General features: G+C 37.6%; 1 protein-coding gene across 2 annotated transcripts in view; it reads left to right on the forward strand.

Moving 5' to 3' along the window:
• Positions 1 to 1,823: 1,823 nt before the first annotated feature.
• The window catches only part of RORB (RAR related orphan receptor B), a 299,661-nt gene continuing 284,487 nt past the window's right edge, over positions 1,824 to 16,997 (forward strand). Inside the window, exon 1 of one of the 2 annotated variants that reach the window (XM_073543755.1) lies at positions 1,824 to 2,344. In XM_073543755.1, the coding sequence (XP_073399856.1) occupies positions 2,338 to 2,344 (7 nt within the window). In that variant the 5' untranslated portion in view covers positions 1,824 to 2,337. The remainder of the gene's footprint in view (positions 2,345 to 16,997) is intronic. The other variant, XM_073543754.1, reaches the window with a different exon arrangement.

The raw sequence follows: 16,997 nt of genomic DNA on the forward strand, positions 1-16,997 counted from the left end.
TTCAAACTGGTCTCCAAGGATCCCACAGAGAAATCACCCGCAGGGCAGAAGGGCGTTGGCAGCCTTATATCCAGTCAGTAACTCCACTCAGCCAGTCATCATCATTAGGCTCAGGTGTTTGATAATCAGGCTCACTACCTTTCTTTACCAGAAGAGGGAGTTCCTCGGGCCTCAGTAGTGAAGGGGTAAATGAACTCACAACAGTGCTTTCTTGTATTGCCTCTCCCATTGTCTGACCCAGCTTGCCTACCTGTTCATCTTCACCTTGGCTTACTATTCTGAACCAGTGCTGCCTGGTTTGACCCCGGATCGTCTGACTGTGCTTCTGTCTCACCCCTCCGTACCTTGTATACCTGCTCTGATCCATGGGTCAGCTGCTGCAGTCTTGGGAACTGCACTGGAGTGGTGCCTGGTGTCTACAGGAGTCCCAGCGTATCCTAACTATCAGAGGCTCTTGTGAATTCCCAGTAGACAATTAGTCACACCCCCTCCACGGTAAGCCCGGCTCATGGTGCAGTTGGTCTACATCCACCTGCGTTACACTGGTATTTTTTGCAATATGTGAAATGGTGGCTTGAATTTGCTTGCCGTATTTGACATATCAGAAATAGTTCAAATTTGCTGATCCCCGTCAATTTCTTAAAATTCAGCACATTTTTGCATTTCATCGATTCGCTCATTTTTAATATTAATATACTGACTTTAAGGATGCTGTATTCGAATCTTGAAGCATTGTGGCTGACACTGGGAGCACTACTTTGGTTTTGTGGAGCACAATGCCTTGCACTGAAAATGCAGTGTGGCAGGCTTTTATCTGTCTGTAGCTGACACTGGGAAATGGTAGCTGTGTCATTTTTTTTTCTGGCACTAGGGCAAAAACTGAGAGTATTATGGCTGTAACTGATGGCACTATGGCTGGCATTGAGGGTAGTGTAGGTTACTGCAGGCAATCTTATTCAAACAAGGAACTCTGATTAAGACAAGGAATACTGTAGCTGACTCTGCAAATGCTATGGTAGACAGTGTGGGTGACTAAATTTAGGGACTAGGATGGCTGGGACGGTCACGTATTTTGGAGGCACTATGAATGACTTTGGAGACACAGTGGCCGACTGGGAGTAAAGGGGATGATGCTGTGGATAATACTGGGTTCATGTGGCTAAGTAGTCACACAGGCACTGAGTGTACTACAGCTGATTGAGTGAATTGTGGGTGAATATTTTGTTCAAGGGATATGGAGTCAAATTTTTCAGACACAGAGATACCCAGGGGCATTTTACTAATGCTGGGAGTGCTATAGACGCAATTATTTTAGATGCATTGTATCAGTCACTGAGAGCTAATGTTATAGAGGATTCTATGAGACTCGAAGAAAAATTAGCTGATGTACCCTATAGCACACTTGCATGTTTTCCTTTGGCATCTAAGACCTGGGAGGCATGATATGCCACCCGCTGTTCTCAAACTCATTTATACTTGATTTGCAATTTCTGCTCAGGCTCAGTGACATGCTACTTAAACAACCCGACAAAGGACTAAACCACGTAAAATATGCGTTTTGTGAAATATTCTGCAAATCTTGAAAGGAATGTATCTGTATAGTCATATGAACTCCAGCTAATACAATGACAATTTCCAGTGAAAGCAGTCCTGGGGTATTATGACGTAAAAGAAGAGCTGTCAGTCATAAGGGGTCAGGTGGGAGGTATGTGGATAGTTATATGAGCAGACAACAGGATGTTTTGAATGTTTCCACATGAAATAACTGCTTTCATGTATCTGTTACAGCAGCGGAGTTAACATATTTTCTGTCAGGCTAAGGAACAAACTGAGACTCTACAGCCTGTATGGGCGGGCGGCCCCCAGCCTGTGTAGAGGGGCGGACTACTGATCCACAGCAAACAGGATTTGCATTATGAGCCTGCAATGGTCATGTCCCTTCAACTTTCTTAGTGGTTGTTGCACCTACAGTTAACAGACACAGATGTCATGTGAAAAGCCACATGCTCTTCCCTGCACACAGCCTCTCATTATTCCCTGCTTCTTCTCTTCCTTTTCTCTGCCTTTGGTTAGCTTGTTGTGTGTGGCAGCTCACTTGCTTCCCATTGCATAATCCAGCCCCCCTCCTCATCCGTGCAAGTGATCAGAAAGAAATCTGGAGCGGTGTCACAGAAGAGCAAGGCGAAGAAAGGCGTGCGGATCGACGGACGAAGGAAGGGATGCTTGGCTCACTACATCGGCTGCTCTCCGTCTCTACGAGGACATTTGTCTGCTAACTCTCTAGCCTCGGATATTCATGATTGCGCTGAGAGAGAAGTCTGTCGCCTCACTGCCACCATGCGAGGTAAGGGGGCACTTGGAGGGCACTTACGGGGTGCCAACACTTGGGTTCATCCCAATAGTTTATGGTTCTCTGCCCGTCACTGTTTGTCGGTGCCCCGTCACCGTGTAGGGCATTTTTCGAATTACTTTGTGTAGTTGGATGATTACTACGTCTAGAGACCTCAATGCTTCCCATGTACAGTACAGTTGTTTCTAAAGATGTAATGAACCCTCCGAAAAGAATAAGTACTAACTCATCATTAATTAGTATTTTAATTGATTGATCAGATATTGTCGACATTTCTATATTTCTTATTGACCGATTATGTCTGAGACTTTGGAAAGATATCCCAACACAGATTAGGTATCTATTCAGTATTGAAAAACACAGTAAAACAAACGTATAAAAATACTCTGTTGTAAAAAAGTAACAGTAAACAGCAATTGCTAGTAAAAAGATGATAACAAATCAGGGTATTTGGTTGATACATTTTTAGCAAAAAAATGTATACTAAGCCGCTCTACCAAACGTCAAGGTATACCTATCTCAGAGCAGTCCCTAACCGATGTATTTAAAAACCCTACCATGTGTATAGTACCTGCATGAGCAGGATTCAGGCAGGTAATGTCCGATGTCGACACGCTATGGAAGACGGCTTTTGTTTGTATCTATTCAGTATTGGTTGGCCAATATAGTCAAAAAGAAATTAAGTGAAATGCAAAAAAAGTGTACAATATTTGATCAAAGTGGTCAATATTTTTCCAAATCTTCCCCAAAATTGCACTGTGTGTGGCCATGAAAAGGAAAGACGCTGTTTATGGTAGCACTTGAAATCTGCAGGTTGGATCCAGTCACTTACCTGGAAGGGATAGTCCCTTAAGTTCATGTACTGAGTGGCTAGTAATTGTTTTAAGAGAGTCTCCCCTGGCACAAGAGCTTGATTGCTGTTCTACACTCATCTATTGCATTTGCTGACTACTCTGTAGGTTGGATCTCTCTATGTCTGTGCATCCCAATTGAATCAGGCACTTCTTCCAGGTCAATGGCGGCATGATCTCTCCAAGCGGAGACATGTCCACTGGAGCGGTGTTTGTGTGTGGAAGGATCGGGGGTCTGGTGTGCCGCAGACGGACTTGTTACAATTAACAAAAAGCTGGAGTACTAAACCCGGACTACTTATTTTGCTGATGGCAATTATTGCACTTTATAAGTAGCCCATAGTTTATGTACATCCATTACAGAATGGAAGATGCTTTGGGTATGTTCTTCGAAGAATACGTGTTGAAGTAACAAAAGTACTTTGTGGATAGATGGTAATACCAATAGATATGATTATAAGAATGATTTCACTAAACTTTAGCCTTATGTTATGTGCTAATTTTTATGACAGGTGTTCATACGGTTACGTGAATTGTTACCGATACCGTAACCTAGTTTCTTATACAAGCGCCTGCTACATAATGGAGGTAACCAAGCACAAGGCTGTTGGGCAGCAAATAAAGTATATAGCTCTCTGGATGCACATAGCGACTTTTATTAAAAGCAATAATCTCACATTTGTTATCTCTATGTAACAGGCCACAATTCCCATATTCTTCTCGTAACCAGGAGGTGTAGGATCCAAAATTACGGCTTTTTACGTTATCAAGAACGTGTCAGAATTTAATAGGGACAAAATTACACAACTTCAAAAAAAATTGGATAAGTTTTACCATTGATTGATAGATTTTGGGTGGTTGTATCTGATCACTTTAGGATCATTGATGTCCCAATTAATTTCGTATGAAAATCATTGTCGTAAGCAATCAAAAATTGGTCCCCCAAGATAATAATTGGCTGTCCTGCATCCTGATTTCATTAAGCACTGAAATCACTGGCCATTAGTATTAATGTACTTTACTATTATCAGGTGACTGTTTATACTACAGAAAAGTTGTTAGCTCCTAATTAAAAAATCTGGGTCCCTCACTTTATTTATTTCCTACCAGCACAATCACAATAGCAGCTAAAGATGCTGATCTGGCGCTTATCTCTGGAATAATGCATACAAATTAGCGCGAGGTTGCTTAGTTGAAGGGATTTTGAAGCAATTATAGTAATAAAAAGGATATTTGGATTTAGTGATAATTGTATTTTTGTTGCTTGGCTAAGGAAAAAAAAAATGACTTGCCAAGGAAAGGAGAGGAAAAGAGCGGGATGTTTCCAGTGGTCACTGCACACATTAATTGCAGAGTTGCAAAAGATGTTACCAGTTGAATATAAGTTTGGTTCTTGATCAATAGGATCGCAAGTAAATTGGCTGTCAAACTGCTGGACAAGATAAAAGATCTTGCGAGACGTAACAAGCAGAGGCAGATCCATAGGCAGGAGACTCTTTAATAAGTGCAGAAAGGGTCAGAACTTGTTCCTCTCTGTGTGCAGGGTCTATCTGCAGATCAATCCATGTATATATAAATATGTATGTATGTATGTGTGTATGTATATATATATATATATTATAATATATATATCATCGTCAGGCAATTTAGTGATATTATCCAAATATCCCACATTGTCCAGAATGGCTTACTGTCATATCAAGGTAATAGTTAGATTGTTTGCGACAATGGCTCTTCTCTGATGCACCTTCCCATCCTCACACAAATCTCTCTTTTTGCTGTGTGCAATCAAGTGGATTGTAGCAAAAGCTTTGAACTCACATTCATCCACATTTTGATCTAGGGCCAACATCAAGGATTTTTTTCATAGCCAGTGGAGTTACAAATACTGTAGAAGGCAAAATGTGATACGGCTTGTTATTGTCCCTTGTATTGCATTTTGCCCAACATCAATCATGACAGTTTCTTTGGCATCAAAGCCAAGTGATCATGTCTGAACCCCCCTGAATGGGAATGGTGAGAGAGATGTGTGGCATGGTAATAGGTAGGCATGGAGAGATAATGGAACTCATTTACACTTCTGGGGGCAACCAGTTCTGATCACTGATGAACCTGAGGTCCATGGTGTTGAAAAGTAGACGCTGGTTCACACTTCATTCACATACAATATTAGAAGCTACCTTGATTTATATGTCATAGCCATAGGTCTAATAGATTTATAATCATACGTCTTGGGAAATACGTAAACTATCACTTCTAAGGGGAATGTAAAGTATTACACTTATTTGGAAGGAAACCCTAAGACTTGGCCTACAGCAATTCTCTTCATCCCATTATTATCTTTTTAAAAGCTATTTTTTGCGTTAGAATCACAAATATATACAAATAAAATATCAATACACTACAGAGCTGTTTATAAACACAAAATGAGATGGGTAGACCGTCATCAAGAAGGTGGTTTTCATTTTTTTACATTATATAATGACAGGGTTTTTTATTAGTCTAGTAGTATTTTTTTTTTTTTAAATCAGATTCAAAAGAGTGATTTTTTTCTGTTGATAAACATGATGCAGAAGAGTAGTAGGGCTTAGTTTTACTCTAAGCACAACTGTTGGCTCAGTGGTTAGTGGTGGGTTCGAATCCCACCAAGGACAACATCTGCAAGGAGTTTGTATGTTCTCCCCGTGTTTGCGTGGGTTTCCTCCGGGCACTCCGGTTTCCTCCCACATTCTAAAGACATACTAATAGGGAATTTTAGTTTGTGAGCCCCATCGGGGACAGTGATGATGATGTGTGCAAACTGTAAAGCGCTGCGGAATATGTTAGCGCTATATAAAAATAAAGATTTATTTTTATTTAACTTGTGTAATTTTACATAAGACTGCAGGTGAACTCAGGGCACCACGTTAACTCAAGTACACAATGTTACACAGCCATGTTACATTGGTTTATCTGGTAAACAATAGAAGATGTAGTGGAAGAGCCATATGATTCCATTATGTAAGATGGTTGGCTCAAATATTCATACATAGGAGCTGTGTAAGACTTTTCTCCATTCATCCAATCAGTTCTTTCCTTTATAAATAAGTACAGTATCTAAACTGATGCCCACGTGTCTGCTACACTGAGATCTACACAAATTAGTTTTTGGTTCTTCAGGTCATTTGAGAAGAAGCTTATTGATATGACTCATGTTGGCCTTAGCTGGCAGCTGACCTATAAAATAACATACTGTCTATCTATCTATCTATCTATCTATCTATCTATCTATCTATCTATCCCATATCTATCTATCTATCTATCTATCTATCTATCTATCTATCCCATATATATCTATCTATCCCATATCTATCAATCTATCTATCTATCTATCACCTATCTATCTTCTATCTATCTATCTATCTAACTATCCCATATCTATCTATCTATCTATCTATCTATCCCATATTTATCTATCTATCTATCAATCTATATCTATCTATATATCTATCTATCCCATATCTATCTATCTATCCCATATCTATCTATCTATCTGTCTATCTATCTATCCCATATTTATCTATCTATCCCATATCTATCTATCTATCTATCTATCCCATATCTATCTATCTATCCCATATCTATCTCTCTGTCTATCTATTCCATATCTATCTATCTATCCCATATCTATCTATCTATCTATCTATCTAGCTATCCCATATCTATCTATCTATCCCATATCTATCTATCTATCTATCTATCTATCTATCTATCCCATATCTATTATCTATCTATCCCATATCTATCTATCTATCCCATATTTATTTATCTATCTATCTTTCCCTTATCTGTCTATCTATTTATCTATCTATCTATCCCATATTTATCTATCTATATATCTATCTATGCCATATCTATATTTGCATCATCTATCCCATATCTATCTATCTATCTATCTATCATCTATCTATCCCATATCTATCTATCTATCTATCTATTCCATATTTATCTATCTATCTATCCCATATCTATTATCTATATATCCCATATCTATCTATCTATCTATCTATTTATCCCATATTTATCTATCTATCCCATATCTATCTATCTATCTATCTAATATCTATCTATCCCATATCTATCTATCTATCTATCTATTTATCTATCTATTCCATATCTATATATCTATCTATCCCCTATCTATCTATCCCATATCTATCTATCTAATATCTATCTATCCCATATCTATCTATCCCATATCTATCTATCTATCTATCTATCCCATATCTATCTATCCCATATCTATCTATCTATCTATCTATTCCATATCTATCTATCTATCTATCCCATATCTATTATCTATATATCCCATATCTATCTATCTATCTATCTATCTATCTATCTATTCCATATCTATCTATCTATCTATCTATTCCATATCTATCTATCTATCTATCCCATTTTTATCTATCTATCTATCCCATATCTATCTATCCCATATCTTTCTATCTATCTATTCCATATCTATCTATCTATCCCATATCTATTATCTATATATGCCATATCTATCTATCTATCTATCTATCTATCTATCTATCTATCCCATATTTATCTATATATCCCATATCTATCTATCTATCTATCTATCCCATATCTATCTATCTCATATCTATCTATCTATCCCATATCTATCTATCTCATATCTATCTATCCCATATCTATCTATCCCATATCTAGCTATCTATCTAATATCTATCTATCCCATATCTATCTATCTATCCCATATCTATCTATCCATCTATCACACATCTATCTATCTATCTATCTATCCCATATCTATCTATCTATCTATCTATCTATCCCATATTTATCTATTTATCTATTCCATATCTATCTATCCCATATCTATCCCATATCTATCTATCCCATATCTATCTATCTATCTATCCCATATCTATCTCATATCTATCTATCCCATATCTATATTCTATCTATCTATCTATCTATCTATCTATCTCATATCTATCTATCTATCTATCCCATATCTATCTATCTATCTATCTATCTATATATCTATCTATCCCATATCTATCTATCTATCTATCTATCATCTATCCCATATATATCTTCTATCTATCTATCTATCTATCTAATATATATCTATCTATCCCATATCTATCTTCTATCTATCTATCTATCTATCTATCCCATATCTATCTTCTATCTATCTATCTATCTATCCCATATCTATCTATCTATCCCATATCTATCTATCTATCTATCTATCTATCTATCTATCTATCCCATATCTATCTATCTATCTATGTATCCCACATCTATCTATCTATCTATCTATCTATCTATCTATCTATCTATCTATCCCATATCTATCTATCTATCTATCTATCTATCTATCCCATATCTATCTATCTATCTATCCCAGATATATCTATCTATATATCTATCTATAGAAAACAGTATAAAGGTCTGGTCTTGTTTTCGTCTCTGCACCTATTACGGTTTTATTTTACTTTGGTAGAAAGGCAGAATTCAATCTCAAAGGAAGTTTATATAACACCAGAAAGTACAAGACAACCTTGATTAGTCACATTTTCTTTTTTATCCTGAAATAATTGTGCTCAGAGGCCTAGCATTCAGAAGCTATCTTACAAACCGATGCTCAATTAATATTTCTATTAAATCCTGCTTTTGGAAAACAGCCAGAACCAAGATATATATCTTCTTAGTGATTGCACTGACGAAATGTATCTATTGTATTGTAATATTGTATCCCAGGCCGCAAAGATATAAGGCGTAAGGATATCATCCAGAAATAACACAAACCCTGATTAGTGTGATTTTTATAATGATTTCAGCACAACACTGCTCCAGTGAGCAGCATTGTGGTGCATTCAACGATTCAACGTTGCACTCTGTCTGACAGCTTTAACTAAACCAAGCGGATGTTCTCTAGTAATGGGGATGGAACATTTAACGAGACAAAAACTATACAATCAGTATAGCGGCCTTTCATAAAACTGGGAGCATTAGGTTACTGCTGTCGGTCACGGCGTTTGTGCCTTTTTTATATTACTATTACATGTGTTGGATATCATTTTTTAACCGAAGTTGTCTGTTGAGCGGGATTAGTTTTGTATTTAAAAAAAATCATAAACGATGTGTGATTAACGAGGCAAAATATTTTCCTATCAGTTTATGGATTTTTCATTTTTTTTAAAGCAAAACTAGATTAAAGTGGAAGCTGCTTTGTGATAAAAATCATTTTTAGATTCCCGCTAATTGCTCATTATTTGCCTGGATCTAGGTAGTCACACACCTTTGTCAGCCTTAGTGTATACTTGCTGCGTCCTGTTTTCAGTCCATCTCATGTAACCCTGTCACTGCTGGCACTCCGTGAAATCCCTCGCTTCTCCAACTTATAGTTAGGCAAAATTGAACCGTTTCCTTTCCCAATGTCCACTGGACAATGTTTTCGTCTCGTGCACGGATTGAGTTGCATGTGAGAACAGATAAGCAAGTGTATATAAATATTATATGCAACTTGCATAATTAATACAGCAACGCATTAGTCATTTATAATATGGTCTCCCTCTGCATTATCGTTTCCCGAGCCCGAGTGTAACGTTCCTATGAAGTTGGACCTGTTAGGAGTTCAGTAGGTAAAATCTGACATACGACCAATGAATGTGGACAGTAAATTTAGCAAAAAATATATATGTAAATTTCACTTTGTTCAAGTCAGGAGATATCTCCAAGATTTCATTTAAAAAAAGTTTTGGCAGCTGACACGACTTCTAATTCACATTGATAAGTATCTTTTTTAATTGTAATAATTTATTCCCTAAATTTTAAGTAACAAATACAATGTTCCAATTATTATTCAAAATCGCTTAAAAAAACAACTAAATGAGTTATATAAAAGTTGGCGTCTTTGTTCTTTCTACGGCTGGACGTTTCAAACAGAACTGATGAGCATCAAATGAAAGTGTCTTTCGCTGCCTAATAAATCAATTTGTTTCTTTCAAATAAAGCAGTGAATTTACCCTAGACAAGGCTTGTGCTCTCAAACTGAAGGATGTCTGCTTTGTAGCTAAAGACAAAGGAGGCACACAGGAATAAATATTGATTGAACTAATCATCTGATGAATAGGAATGAGCTTAACCAGTACACCATTATAATGGGTTGCATTAACTAGCCCCTTGCATGGCCCATATGCTGCCCTTTCAACCCATGACCCTAGCTATTCAGTCTACATTGAGGGAAACCACAGGTGTTATAACGGCATCCTGGGCAAATGAAGCTAAATAAAACAGTTGTGTAAATAACAGACAATGAAATAGTTACACTGAGTTCTCCTTAGACCAACACCATGGCCAGACAATGACATAGACATGGGCCATGATGATCAGACCATGACTGTGTGACAGCCTCTTTCAGAATCAACGCCGTAAATGAACACTTCCAGACTGGCTGGAAAATACACTGTCTGGACCAATGAGCAACCTAGTTACTGCACTGATTGTCGTCTGGACACTTAATGATGGCGCTTTCTCAAAGACGCATGGCTGTAGAACTCATAACCTTCATAATTATGTATGTTTTCCCGCTTGTTTGTCTTCTTTTGTTGGTGCTGTAGCTCCATGAAATCCAATATATACTTGGCATGTCAATCATCTTCAGATTTAAGGACAGACGTTCCCCATTTCAAGCTTTAGTATTATTTATTATGTTTGCTTATTTAGCGCTAATATATTCCACAGCTCTTTACAAACATTGTCATCAATGTGGGGCTAGCAATCTAAGCTTTTCGTATGTCTTTTGGGGTAGAATTAAAATATAATCTATGGAACACCGAACCAAAGATGTTGATGTAGGATGGAGGTCATATTTTATTGCTATAGACCATGGTGGACCAGAATCAACCTTTCTGAGATATATATCTATTGTCTGTCAATGGCTGATGTTTTGACGTGATGGTATAGTTGTGATTCCAATATACAGTAAGTGATTGTCTACAGTGTTATAGAAATGGGAGGTAAAGTCACTTAGAAACCTATCACTTTATTAAAGCAGACTTTTGTACATTTCTATGGCATAATGTTAATGAGTTCAGGTCCATAACTCAATGTAAATGTTCCTAGGCTATGCTAGGTATAAACAGTATAATAGCTTACATTATTAAATATAATTACATGAGTTTACTAGAAGATAGAAGTTAGGAGTAGATAAAACCTTGCAATTTTACAATGGCTGGAATGTTTATTTTTTTTTATTAAGCAAATTAATGCTCAATTATAGAGCCATAATGTCCTAAAGGTAACGCAACATGTTTGAGTTTTTAGATATTTCCTCTAATTGAAAAATCTGGTTAATTTAATTAACTTTTCAGACATTTCGTTTTGATATTGGATAGGTGATTTTTTTCAACATAGAAGCCGTTACAGTTTTTCTGCCTGACATTACAATATAAAAACTTTCATTTACTGGGCACCTTTCAGAAACATGAAAGGAACCGCCTATAAAAACTTACTCCATATCACAAGTCCATGTCATTTACAGGCCGTAGGAAATCCCATTGTCTACCTGTAGAGGGAACACTTGAAGCCAGAGGTTGAACTAATCCTTATCAGATAACAAAAAAAATGATATTATGTTGGGTTTGTAGAAGCCTTCTACATTTTTACCCTTAGAGTTTTGCCTCTGAAGATTATTCAGAACGTTTACATCAACATATGTTGTTTGCTGGGACATTGTTATGCAAAATTAAACTTTATTTCTTAAACTCGTGAAGTAAAAACAATTCCACAAAAAAAGAATTTTTTTTCTATGATATCTACAAAAGGCTTGGCCTACAGAAAAAGTGCTCACTGTACCCATCCTAACTTCTAAATATATGGAACCATTTGCCAAATATGAGAAGTTAATTCTCCCTAGTAGTTCATTTATGGCAATGTTATATGGGCATCATCCTTGTGTGGCATATTTAATTTCTACTGTATGAAAAAAAATGTTTTAGGCCTCCAAAATGCCTGACTTCTAGGAAAAGCAGCATTTTATACTATCTATATTTTTGCATGTAACATCAGTACAAAATGAAATGACAAAATTCTACCAAGAAAGGAAAGAAATAATCTAACTATGTAACCTATTTATTTTGTTTATTTTACTCATTTATATAGAGCCAATTCTACAGCCCTTTACAGACATTATCATCACTGTCCCCGATGGGGCTCACAATCTAAATTCCCTATCAGTATGTCTTTGGAATGCGGGAGGAAATCGGAGAACCCAGAAGAAACCCACACAAACACGGGAAGAACATACAAACTTGCAGATGTTGTCCTTGGTGGGATTTGAACCCTGGACCCCAGCGCTGCAAGACTGCAGTGCTAACCACTGAGCCACCATGCCACCCTAATTTATCTATTACCTCTCTTTTTTTTTTTTTACAAATTCTTGAAGTGGATCTCTGATGTGGAGGTATCATGCATAAACTTTAAGACATTTATTCAAATCCAAATTCTCCCCGTGTTTGTGTGGGTTTCCTCCTGGTTCTTCGGTTTCCTCCCACACTCCAAAGACCTACTGATAGGGAATTTAGATTGTGAGCCCCAATGGGGACAGTACCAATAATATCTGTAAAGCGCTGTGGAATTAATGGCGCTATATCAGTGAGTAAAATAAAGAAATTAAACTGTCAAACGTTATTAGTCTTGTGATAGTTATATAGACCAGTTTATAATAATAGAATATAAGATGATTTCACTTTCTCCATTCATTAGGAACTAGAAATATATTCTCTTTCTGTTTTATAAAATATATTCAAGTAGTCTGTAAAGCAAAAATAACACATGTAATGCAGCATACCCACATTACTGATCCTTGCCCATTCCAATGTTGCCACCATGCTGCCCCTCTTCCAGATATGGTGAGAATCAGTGAGTGTATTCGAAATGTTGGCATTTCAGATTAAACATAATTTCTTAAACCCAATAGAGGTATTCTTGGAAGTTTGACCATATTATATGCTTCATGTATATGTGTGCTATGTGTATTTCTTTTTAGATGTTCACACTAATATGTCGTTAATATGCAAATAAGCATGGCAGTCTGTTAATAGCGAAACCATGTCGCCACTAGAGCACGAGAGGGACGCTATACATCTAGTGCATTAACCGACTAAACCTGTGAAGATGCAACACATCCATGTAATGCGAGTCATTTGTGTTTTAAGTCTCTTCCCAAGAGCGCTGATGTTTATATGCTTCTGTAACTTGCTGGTGAGAAATTCCAACTATTGATTTTACTTCTGCTTCTCCATTTCTTTCACTGTCGAGTTTCTTAACCTTCTCAAGTACCCCAAAAGGTCAGATTTTAAGGATATTCTTTTATGGTCAGAGGTGGAATAATTGCTGTGTTGGTCAATTATTCTTATCCATAGATAGGGGTATTGTTAAAGTATATCCAGATGCAAACCCTTCAGGACACAGCAAAGTAACATCTACTCCTGTGGGTAATGCCATCGTTATTCAGAGATGATCATTGTTTGGACAGCCACTGCAATTTTAATAGTTTCGCAAGAAAGAAACTAAAAGCAAAGAGCAACAAAATATTGTAGAGTGATAGTAGTAATAACAATAATAATAAAAACACTAATAATTATAAGAGAACACTGTACACTACTCTTCCAATGCCAATGGTACTACTGTAGTTTGGTCATGTATTCTTTACAGAGTAGAAAGGATGACCAGTATGGGTTATGCCATACATGAGGAAGGATCATAAGACCAATACTTTCTCCTCCTAAAGTGTTACCTGTGTTTCTCCTTCTGAAGTGCTACTTGTGTTTCTCCTTCTAAAATTCTACCTGTTTCTCCTCCTGAAGTGTTACCTGTGTTTCTCCTCCTGAAGTGCTACTTGTGTTTCTCCTTCTAAAATTCTACCTGTTTCTCCTCCTAAAGTGCTACCTGTGTTTCTCCCTCTAAAGTGCTACCTGTGTTTCTCCCTCTAAAGTGCTACCTGTGTTTCTCCCTCTAAAGTGCTACCTGTGTTTCTCCCTCTAAAGTGCTACCTGTGTTTCACCCTCTAAAGTGCTACCTGTGTTTCTCCCTCTAAAGTGCTACCTGTGTTTCTTCCTCTAAAGTGCTACCTGTGTTTCTCCCTCTAAAGTGCTGTCTGTGGTTCTCTTTCTGAAGTGCTACCCGTGTTTCTGCTCCTAAAGTGCTACCTGTGCTTCTCCTCCTAAAGTGCTTAGCTAAGTTTCTCCTTCTAAAGTATTTCCTGTGTTTCTCCACTTCCACCTAAAGTGCTACCTGTGTATGCAAATGAGCCCTTGTTTTTGGTATTTTTTTCCACGCTATATCAATTGACAATGAATTTGTCAAAAACATAATGACAGGGGTTTTAGATTGTGAGCTTATAGGAACAGTGATGATAATGTCTGTAAAAATGCTTCAGAATATGATGGCACTATATAAGTAAGCGAAATAATCATTTTATGTAACTGTCATCAATGAAATTGTTTTATACACTTTGTTTTGCCGTCTGTCAAACACAGACATATGTTTTCTGTCTTGTGACAATAGCTTGTGTTTCTTACTGTCAGTAAATCAGAATTGCATGCTGAGGAAAGTGCCATAGACCTTGTTATCTTGCAAGTAGTCATTCATATTTAGATATCAAAAGTATTCCCTTTAGTGTGTCATTATTTTGCTAACATTTCTCAATATTTTACTGAGTTTTCAGATCTGATTTTCTGATTTTTGGCAAACACTTACAGTCCAAAATTGTATCAGTCTCTTAGCTGGCCATGGATATTGGATATGTGTTATTTCCTTTTTTCTCATTTAGGTGAGACCTGAAGATTTGAGTCTAATTTATATAGTGTAATCCTGACTGCTCCCCGGTATCTCTTAAATCCACTGCACATATTTCTGCCGACATGCCATAGTTTCCATCTGACATTTCCTATAGGTCACTGATTGAGGAACTGATACCATTATTCCTAATAAGATCGTTCCTACATTCCTTGTGCATCAGTTGTTGCAGCAGACAGGTGTAGGTGCCACAGGGTTTTCTGAATATAATGTACCACTTTGATCCAGCCCTGAATCAGTGCCGGGAAGCAAAATGGTGAAGAAGCCTTATAGTAACTTGTTCATTTTTGCATCACTTTTGCCATCAGTTGTAATCCAGTGGAGTTGCATCAGGATTAACAAACTGAGCCTGGTACACTGGATAAATGTGAACCTAGCCTTACTGGAATAAACAAGTTAGTGTCCAGTGTCGGAATATAACCTACTCATTTCTCTCCATTCCGCAAGATCTTTCATCCCTTATTGAGATAACATCCATATTGTGATCTTCAGTCATATCTGCTATATTCTAACACATGAAAAATATCAACAATCAGTTGCACTAATGAGGCACAGAAAACATGACACTACAATTAATTCAAGTCATACTAATTAGGTTGCAGTTAGCTAAATGATCATTTACCCCATGTGACCCAATAATGCACAGGTCTGGCTCCAACAAAAGGTTCATATTCCTGTAGATCTATGGCGATGAGCATTTGCCAAGTACACTAGATTTTCAAATAATAGAAATCCATCAAATCCAACCTATGTTTAACATGATGCAGAAGTCAAGTAAGAGTTCACAAATAATAATAATAATAATAATAAATTTTATTTTTATAGCGCCGACATATTCCGCAGCACTTTACATTTCAGAGGGGATTTGTACAGACAATAGACATTACAGCATAACAATAATCACATACAGTAGATTATAACAGATACCAAGAGGAGTGAGGGCCCTGCTCGCAAGCTTACAGTCTATGAGGAAAGAGGTAGACACGAAAGGTGGGTGGTAACAGTTGCCCTGATTGTATGGACCAGCCATAATGTTAAGTGTGTAACAGTACAGACACAGAGGGCTAATGGATGCATAAAGCATGTGGGAACATGATGCTGGGAACCTGGTTATGGTAAAATTTTTGGCTCTGCCACACAGGGATAGGTTAGGTTAATGTGTTGAGGCGATAGGCCAGTCTGAATAAATGCGTTTTCAGGACACGCTTAAAATTGTGGGGACTGGGGACTAATCGTATTGACCTGGGAAGTGCATTCCAAAGAATTGGCGCGGCACGTGTAAAGTCTTGGAGACGGGAGTGGGAGGTTCTGACTATTGAGGATACTAACCTCAGGTCATCAGCAGAACGGAGGGCGCGGGTAGGGTGGTATACTGAAACAAGGGAGGAGATGTAGGGTGGTGCTGAGCCATGGAGGGCTTTGTGGGTGAGGGTAATAAGTTTATACTGAATTCTGGAGTGGATGGGTAGCCAGTGTAATGACTGGCACAAGGTAGAGGCATCGGTGTAACGATTGGTGAGGAATATGATCCTGGCTGCAGCATTCAAGACAGATTGGAGAGGGGAGAGTTTTGTAAGAGGGAGACCGATTAGAAGAGAGTTACAATAGTCGAGACGAGAATGAATAAGAGAAACAGTAAGAGTTTTTGCAGAGTCAAAAGTAAGAAAAGGTCGAATTCTAGAAATGTTTTTGAGGTGCAGATGACAAGAGCGAGCCAGTGATCGAATGTGGGGGGCAAAGGAAAGCTCGGAATCAAGTATGACCCCAAGACAGCGGGCATGTTGCTGGGGAGTAATAGTGGAACCACAGACGGAAATGGCAATGTCGGGTGTAGGTACATTAGTAGCGGGAGGAAACACAAGGAGTTCAGTCTTTGATAGGTTCAGTTTCAGATATAGTGAGGACATGATATTAGACAC

The sequence above is a fragment of the Dendrobates tinctorius genome, unplaced genomic scaffold, assembly GCF_039654945.1.
Source record: "Dendrobates tinctorius isolate UK_male_01 unplaced genomic scaffold, ASM3965494v1 ptg000134l, whole genome shotgun sequence".
NCBI classification, from domain to species: domain Eukaryota; kingdom Metazoa; phylum Chordata; class Amphibia; order Anura; family Dendrobatidae; genus Dendrobates; species Dendrobates tinctorius.